Genomic DNA, 9,750 nt, shown 5'->3' on the forward strand with positions numbered 1-9,750 from the left:
CACCAAGTGTTAAGGACGACCATCAGACCATATACACTCTCGCTATGTATATGAACCTTTGTCTCTGCTGACCACACTGTCTTTCACAACACTACCCAAGTGTCAGCTGCCTGGCGTTGCTGACACATAAAGGGATCATCCTGTTCTGGCGTGTGACGACGCCCTCTTGAGTTCAGGGAGCATTATGATGTCACAAGGCCGCGTGACATCACCACCCACGCGCCGTAATGAGCACAATTAGGCAGGCGGTGGCCCCGCTAGGGGCGTCTGACCTTCACGTACTGTGGCTATGGCGTGTGAATCTTGTGGCTCGGCCAGTCTTCTGAACTCCTCCACCACCACCACAACACCAAGCCACCCCCAACACCAACTCTCCACCACACAAACGCCACCCCAGATATGATTTCATGCTCTCATTATGTAAATGGTACATACATTCTGCCTTCACATACAACCTCTCGTGTGGTTAGACGCACAGCTAGGCAACCACGGTGACGGATACATACAACCCTCAGAGTCTCCCTTCGTTCACTCTGTCCCCTGAAGGGCAAAAGGTAGAGCTCAACCTTTTCACCCATACTAAGGCTGCACCCCATCTTGCAGTGACGTGATCACAAAGCACCAACATCCTCGTTCTCTTGAACGGTGGGGGGGGGGGGGGGTTAACGGGCAACTGCAGCAACCTAGTTAGTGGATGTAGTAACTGCACCACATTCTGTAGCGACCAATCACTGATCACAACACACAACACTTTATAACAATCCATCGCTTGTAACTCTCTTTGATGTGAGTGTTTACGAATAACCTCATGTATACAGGTTTACTTTAAACTGTTTAATGTATACAAGTTCACATTAAACTGTTCATTGTATACAAGTTCACATTACACTGTTTCATGTATCAAGTTCAATTACGTATATCACGTCTTAAAAAAGAATAATGAAAATTTTGAGTAGATTACTAGACGACAGTTCAAGTCCACATGTCAAGTTCACACTGTGACACAGTTCCATGTATCAAGCTCAATTAGATATGGACGTCTTGTCAAACACGGATGTAAACTTCGAACTGAGGATTGACACCTGTGCTGCGGACACTGAGGTCCTGCGGGATGGTTAAGGCTGTCGTCCACCTTGAGGCAGTGGGCCACTGGCTGTGGCCCTCCAACACCCACCTGGGGAGTGATCGTCTCCGTTAACCTCTCTGGTGTGATGCTGGTGACATCACAGGCGTGGAACCCCGCGCCCTGTCCCCGCGCTGTCCTTAATACTGAGTGTGGATCACACCCACTCGGCGCCACCACAGCTCTCCCCTCCGACTCCTTGACACTTGGCAGTGTGAGGCAGATTAGTGTTACGTCAGGATCATGTTTCGTGAGGCTGTTATGAGTTTAACCTCCCCCCTCCCCCCACAATGAGATAACACTGGTGGACTGAGTTAATCTAATGACACCCTCCATCCTGCCTAGGCAGACGGGGTTATCAGATACATAAACAAAAGCGGGAGTAAAGACGACCATCAGGACACAGTGGCGATGAGCCAGATATCCTTGCTTCAATAACGAGTATGGCGGCACGAGGGACCAGATCAGGGGCCACACTTACTCTTGCTTGTGTGAGTGTTCCCATCATCATGATGGCCGATTTCCGCATCACAAGTATTAATCATGCTTCATGTATCAATAGCTGTTGCCACACACACACACACACACACACACACACACAAACACACACACACACACACACACACACACACACACACACACACACACAAACACACACACACACACACTGGTCCCAGTTCTTTCAACCTCATACTGACATGTCTCGTAAATATCCCCTCAAGGAAAGAGATCCTGAAGGGTGTAAGATATAAGCACAAACACAAGCACGTTTTGTGTGGGTGTGTCTCGGAGCAATAGAGTTTTAAGCACAGGATACTTGACGACTACTTAGGAAAAGGTCGTAAGTTCAGACACCGTCCATGTCCGTGCAACAGTTGTGTGGTCCGTGTGCTATATTCTCTCATCGAGGAGGAGACACGGACCGGCTTTCTGACCACCTGGAAACCCATAGTGTACCAAGTGTGTGATATAAATCATTCTCCATAGTCAAGTGGGGTCCCTGTGGGTCCATCCCCGTGATGGCTCTCCAACCATAGGGTAGATGCTGTGTGTCATAACACTGGGTCGCTTCACTACAAGGAGGAGAGCAGCTGATGGCACCAGCAGGGTAGGCCGTTGCACCAGTGAATGATCGCTGGTAATAATGTCTTATGGGGAGGACGATTTACGGCTGATGTGATCCTTCATCAGCCTCCTGGCTACCAACCCCGATTATCTGTGTATGTCTCACGGGAGACTTACTCCCTCCACGACGTCCACTTCAACAAATGTAATCAATATAATTGCTAATATCCCACTGGATAACAGTCCCCCCTGAGGGAGCATATTAGGGATATGTGGTGGGCGTGGGACGGCCAGAGGCCCTTGTGGAAGCGTCCAGGAATATGCAGTAGGTGTGGGAGATATAAATCCTAGTGATAGGTGTCCCAGATATCCAATCTGTATAAGCCGTCACCAACACTATGTTACAATTCTTTGTGTATCTAATAATACAAGATTCATACGATATTTCTTGTGGTACAAGAGTTAGAGTTAATAACTGAGATGGTATTACTCTAGTCAATACAATGATCATATTCTTTAACATGATTAAACAAGACGTTTGATTCTTGTCCTGTTCTTATACTATATCTATGTTACTTAAGCCCAACAGAAAGATCCTTACCAGACTGCCCAACATGAAATTTATAACAGTTTTTACATGTAACTGTAAACGCACCTTGCGGAACTTTCTGGTGAATTACTGATTAAGATATTCTTTATATTATAGTTGTTGCTGAGGACAACATTTACATGAATGATTTAAGCAACATGGGAAGCAAAGTAAAATCAATATAAAAACGGAAACTAAAAGGTTTTTGGTGTCAAGGGGAGGTTTGGGTTTGACTATTAAATTATTTTACTTTACTAACTTCAGGGATTTATCGATGAAAGATCTAGGATGCTTTAACTTAGATCCAACAGAATATATCTTCTCGAACTCAACATCAATAAACTCTGGATTGCATATACGTAATGCCCTAAGGAACATAGACTGGAATGATGATAATACAACTGTCATGTTAAATTATCATCAATATATATATATATATATATATATATATATATATATATATATATATATATATATATATATATATATATATATATATATATATATCCCTGGGGATAGGGGAGAAAGAATACTTCCCACGTATTCCCTGTGTGTCGTAGAAGGCGACTAAAAGGGGAGGGAGCGGGGGGCTGGAAATCCTCCCCTCTCAATTTTTTTTAATTTTCCAAAAGAAGGAACAGAGAAGGGGGCCCAGGTGAGGATATTCCCTCAGTGGCCCAGTTCTCTGTTCTTAACGCTACCTCGCTAACGCGGGAAATGGCGAATAGTTTGAAAAAAAAAAATTATATATATATATATATATATATATATATATATATATATATATATATATATATATATATATATATATATATATATATATATGAATTGTGTGCATGTGTATATATGTATGTGTCTGTGTGTATATATATGTGTACATTGAGATGTATGGGTATGTATATTTGCGTGTGTGGACGTGCATGTATATACATGTGTATGGGGGTGGGTTGGGCCATTTCTTTCGTCTGTTTCCTTGCGCTACCTCGCAAACGCGGGAGACAGCGAAAAAAAAAAAATATATATATATATATATATATATATATATATATATATATATATATATATATATATATATATATATATATATATATATAATTATACATGTGTGTGTGTGTGTGTGTGTGTGTGTGTGTGTGTGTGTGTGTGTGTGTGTGTGTGTGTGTGTGTGTGTGTGTACAGTAGTTATTCATGAAACGATTCTTACACTACGTTTTTTGTTTTATACCCATTCTTTCCTTTTTGAAGGGAAACTGAACTAATCCTTGGTTTTACTATAAGGTCATATTCAACAAAGTACAACATCGCTAATCGCACAGAAATGGTTACCGAAAACAGCCACTTCCACAGATTATTTTGCACATGGATATCAATAATAATAATAATAATAATAATAATAATAATAATAATAATAATAATAATAATAATAATAATAATAATATAGGGGATTTCAAAAGAAATGAATGATATGGCGCTAATCATTATGAGTAGAGAGTCCATCGTGTGTGATAGTGTAAAGGTGTGGTTAATGTGGTACGTGTACCGTGGGGTCAGAGGTATACGTACCGCTGAGGCTAAGGGTACGTACCTTAGGGTTGGAGTACCGCCGGGTACATATACCGCAATGGAGGAGCTGCGAGTCTGCGGCCGAAGACCTAGAGCTACCTCCTGAAGAAGTCGCCGCAGGCTGCGGTGCGTGCGTTCCCGAGTTGCGAGCGTGCACCACACAGCCGTTGGAGGGCGCGGGAGCGCAAGGCTGTGGGGTACCGGGGCCGGAACCCGCCGGGACGCTGTAAGTGCCACTCGAGAGTCGGTCCTCCTCGACCTTCCCCACGTCGAAGTCAGGGTCCTGTGTTGGTGAAGGGGAGATGGTGTCTTTCGTTAGCTGACGTGGTGGTGGTGGTGGTCGGCAGGACGTAATGCACTCACACACACACTCTTTACACTCCAACACGCCAACGCACTCAGTAAAAATGCCCATCAGAGGCACTGAGACCAAGTACCTCACCAACGCACTCGACGAAACACACTACTCAGGGTGGTGGGTATACATGTCTTACCAACACACTCAGCCACGCATTCCCACACCAACGCACTTAGCAACACACTCCATCAGGGAAGATGTGTCCAGGTACCTCATACTCTTTCCTTTACACTCGCAAACACATCCCTTAATACCACACTTTAGTGCGAGCAACATAAACACACACAGACCATGCACTTACCAACACACCTACAGTATCTTGATTACCAACATTCAATATACTTGTCCTCAATACTGTGTTGTCTGACGTCGCTAAGAAACACAATACTGACGTGCAAGCTACACCACGGAGGTTTCCATCCCAGGTACACTGTATAATGGCTCTGGATGCTTTGATAGCCGAGGTGGCAATACAGAGGTGGCGTCTGTCACCTGTTGTTCATGACTGACCTTGGTTGCTTTGAGAGCCGAGGTGGCTGGGTTGAGCTCCTGGCTTGGGCAGGGTTGGTTGAGGTCGTCTGAGAGCTCCGTCAGCGTGTACGTCCGCCCGGCTTCAGATCCCGCCTCCTGCGGCGCGGGCTCCTCCATGGCGGGCAGCTGGGCTTCCGAATGAGGATCTTGCTGCTGCTGTCCCGCTTGCCGCCGCGCCGCTGCGGCAAGATGAGCCGGGTACTGCAAGAGGCAGAGGGAGACTTTAGTCTAAACCTTACACTTTATTACCAACACACCAACACTTCATTACGTGATACGTACACTTCCTAATACTTACACTTCATTCCTTGATATACCCACATTTCATTTCCGAAACCCACACTTCGTATCTCACAAATACACCTAAGTCTATCATGTTAATATCTTCCACTACACTAATATCCCACCAGCTTTTGCAATAACGTTACATGGCTTGTGCCTCCGTCTCTCTTACCACCAGAGGCAAAGAGCCTTCTCAGAACTGGACAAGAAACACCGATGACATGACCACGGGGACAGGATGGGACGCGTTTCAAACGTCATCTATACGGGCAGGCCATCAGGATGTCTTTGTTTCTGTTCTTAATCCACAATGTTGTATCTCCTAACAGTTATAATCCGACTTCTTTCGAAAAGGGAAACTTTTCCACGTCCACAAGTACTTTTCTATATCTTCCTCTTTTGTTCAACATTCTATCTCTTTTAATAATTTCTATACTCCACTGAAGGGCCGGGCTCAAAAGGACTTTCGTCTGTAACTGAAACCCATGACATGCAACATCAAAATTATGACCCATGTATGAAAACATTAGCTACTGGATGTAACCCACAACACAAGTCATTCCCACTCCAATGTCATGTCTTCACTACATTTGTTACTATTACAACGTCTATCTCGTATCGACAGAGTATGTATACATTTTCCTTACGTCCCCCAACGTTTCTTTAAGCTGGAACGTTAACCGGATGTAGGGCGTGCGGGGCGATGGAATGGAGAAGGCCTGTTGTTCCTTTGGTGAAGGTTTATCTCCCGTTCATTAGACAAGGCATTTGTCCTTCGCCTACGCTACCATCACCAAGACACACACTCCTGTTGTCTCCTTTTTTTATGCCTCCCCGTTCTATATAAGGTTCCGGACCTGTGTCGGAGCAACAATTAGCAGCTCCCTACAGCGGATCTATTCGTCATACGCTAAAAACTTGGGCCACATATATGCCTCACCATGAACGTCACCAGCCTCCACTGGGCAACCAAGAGCTATCAATGGCGCCTCACTGCGGCCAAGTCAGATCCCAGTGACCCTAGGGTACGATCGCGGTAACACAAGATACGTTAAGGCTATGTAAGGATAAGTCAGGTTCCGACGTAATTCGGCAGGATAATCTGAGCATATCCGATATATCAAGAGCAACGAATTCATGTAAAAACCAGAACAGATCGAAACACGTGAGACCAAATCATATAATAGGATGGGTATCCTGCACGTTTTCAAGTACCAGTCATTGTAAACATGACCCCTGGTGGCTGTACGCACACACAAAAAAAGAGGACAACCTCTGCAGCGTTGCCACACACACACACACACACACACACACTACATGGTGGGTATGAGTAAGCATCTGCCCATATGGACGCCAGGAGCCTCCCCCCCGGCGGAGGCCGGCCCGAGATAGTGGCCTGATGAACAGTGGGGGTAATACGTCCCTGTCGGGTACCCCACACACGCAACGGTACAGGCACAATCCCCTGAGAGAGAGAGAGAGAGAGAGAGAGAGAGAGAGAGAGAGAGAGAGAGAGAGAGAGAGAGAGAGAGAGAGAGAGAGAGAGAGAGAGAGAGAGTGTGTGTGTGTGTGTACCTACAGTGGGATTTACTGTCTGGTCGTCCACCAAGAAGTGATGTTAGTCGTCTGTCCTACCTTCCCTTGAAGCTTTTGACGTTTGACAACACACTGAGGCGTCTCTTCATCTTGCATGGCGAGCCCCCGAATACATCTTGTTTACTGCCATTTTTGAGATATTCCATGTAAGTCTCACCAATCTAATCACCCTGTCCCCTCCATTTTGCAAAGTGTTCAAGATAAGGATTTCTCTTTTGGTTCCTTCTATCAGTTCTCGTCTGTATATTATTATTTAACTTCCTCTTCTTTGCAGACTCTACAGCTGAAGTGCTTTCTGTCTTTTATGATCATTCATGTTCCATATAATTTTCCTTTTTTTCTGTTAGTTGTCACGGCACGGGGAACTGAACGCCCTAATCAAGGATGAACAGCTGGGTTGACTGTACACCAACTGCCACGCAACTTAGATTCGAGCCTACGTGGACTGGACCCCGGGCGGCCCGTTAGCGCACCACAGATAGTTGTTCTTGTGAGAGATCTCATGATCATACCACTCATCACCTGGGTGGGTAAAACATTGCTTTCAATATGATCTCCGAATTTAGACCTTATGGTATATACTGACTCCTTGTGGAGGGAAACTAGGCTTACGGGAGGGTGCTGGAGGGAAGGCAAGCTGAGGGGAGGAGTCTGGAGGGAAATTGGGCGGGAGGAAGAAAATGGGGAGCGATCCGCACTGGAGAGAGGTTTTGTGGAAGTATGTGAGGCTGGTGATGGATGCAGGCTTGGGGAGAGGGGATGGGAGAGGGACTGGGCTGGGAAGAGGTGCTGGCGAGACATCATGGGCTGGGAAGATGTGCTAGGGAGAGAAACTGGGCAGGGAAGATGTGCCAGGGAGACATCCTGGGCTGGGAAGATGTGCTAGGGAGAGAAACTGGGCTGGGAAGTTGGAAATACTTACTATACTTTCCCCAGGCTGACCTACTCCACTGGCAACACTGAACATGCAACTATTACTATGTACTACGATGTACAGTGTGGTTTACCTCACGGACACGACCGTCCGTCAAGGGCATATGGTCCGTCTGGTGGTCTCACCAGTACCAGGCACCAGACTCAATCTATCTGAGGACTTGGTTGGGCACCAGTACCCTCAGTGGTAATTCACACACTAGTACTTGCGCAGACTCACAAGGGAATAAGACGACCCTGAACCATTACCTGGTATTCAGAGACGAACATTCCAACTCTGAACAACCCCCTCTCAAAGCGGCCCTTACCCAATGGTAGGAGGAAAACCAGAATCACACCACTGGAGGTAACCAGGGGTACCATATTCTGTCTGGTACCCCAGACAACTGGCGGTAGTTATGGGAACTGACGGGACGAGATCCCCTCCTCCACGTAGCCTTGGGGCCAGCCATCCGATGATCCGAGTGATGACAGACTTGTATATCCATCATCGTAGAAATTTATATTCTAAGATCATCCGCCGAGGTCCTCGCCCTCTACCCACGCATACATGATCGTCCGCAGCCTCCAACATCACATACATGATCGTCCGCAGCCTCCAACATCACATACATGATCGTCCGCAGCCTCCAACATCACATACATGATCGTCCGTAGTCTTCAACATCACATACATGATCGTCCGCAGCCTTCAACATCACATACATGATCGTCCGTAGTCTTCAACATCACATACATGATCGTCCGCAGCCTTCAACATCACATACATGATCGTCCGCAGCCTTCAACATCACATACATGATCGTCCGCAGCCTCCAACATCACATACATGATCGTCCGCAGCCTCCAACATCACATACATGATCGTCCGCAGCCTTCAACATCACATACATGATCGTCCGCAGCCTTCAACATCACATACATGATCGTCCGCACCCCAGCTTCCCCCCCCCCCCCACATGGACGTCTAAACCCACCTCGTACCTCACGTCCATGATCGCACGGACATGCATCCCGAGAGCGGGGTGTCTCCTCACCCACGAGATGAAGCAGAGCGGCCATCCTTAATGAATGTGGCCGGTTCCTGTCTATCAGGGAACACGACCCCACTGAGCTAACTCTTATCCCATGACGAGGGGCATTCTGAAGGTTATCTCGTGAGGACTACATGAAGGTCAGTTGTAGGACATTGTCTGGGGCGCTACACGTCCTTGAGTCAGTACAAGGAGACTGGCGTACAAGCATATCTGGAACACCTTCCAGTCGAACGTGTAGTCTGATATGCTGCGTGTACACACACCATTCTCGTCTCTACCACTGTTCCTATGTATCTGGGATGTTCCACACCTTCTGGGATGTGTATCCCACGTTCAGCAGTATTGTCTGGGTGTTGGGGAGGGAGTGTACACGGAGCTACACACCACTAGTGATGTCTGGATGTTGGGGAGGGAGTGTACACGGAGCTACACACCGCTGGTCATGTCTGGATATTGGGGAGGGAGTGTACACGGGCCTACACACCACTGGGGTAGACCAGGAAGTGTATCGGGCCCCACACGGCAGTTCAGTAGGGCCGCCTCCTGCCACCCATGATGGAGAGCTTCATAAAACAAGATCATAATATGTAAATAAGGGAGTGAGAGCGGCACCTGCTACAGTACTGTGTGGAATGGTATAGCTTAGGGATGTGGGCCCTTGATGAGGATATCA

General features: G+C 46.6%; 1 protein-coding gene across 7 annotated transcripts in view; it reads right to left on the reverse strand.

Annotated features, from left to right (window-relative positions):
• Window positions 1–9,750, reverse strand: part of LOC139764857 (tripartite motif-containing protein 3-like) — a 292,630-nt gene that overhangs the window by 32,018 nt on the left and 250,862 nt on the right. For 6 of the 7 annotated variants that reach the window (XM_071691869.1, XM_071691868.1, XM_071691870.1 and 3 more), the window contains 2 exons: window positions 5,209–5,430; window positions 4,363–4,623 (listed from right to left, as the gene is read on the reverse strand). In XM_071691869.1, the coding sequence (XP_071547970.1) occupies window positions 4,363–4,623; window positions 5,209–5,346 (399 nt within the window). In that variant the 5' untranslated portion in view covers window positions 5,347–5,430. Of the gene's footprint in view, window positions 1–1,174; window positions 1,384–4,362; window positions 4,624–5,208; window positions 5,431–9,750 lie in introns of those variants that run through there. The other variant, XM_071691873.1, reaches the window with a different exon arrangement.

This window comes from Panulirus ornatus, chromosome 51 (assembly GCF_036320965.1).
Source record: "Panulirus ornatus isolate Po-2019 chromosome 51, ASM3632096v1, whole genome shotgun sequence".
In the NCBI taxonomy this organism is placed as follows: domain Eukaryota; kingdom Metazoa; phylum Arthropoda; class Malacostraca; order Decapoda; family Palinuridae; genus Panulirus; species Panulirus ornatus.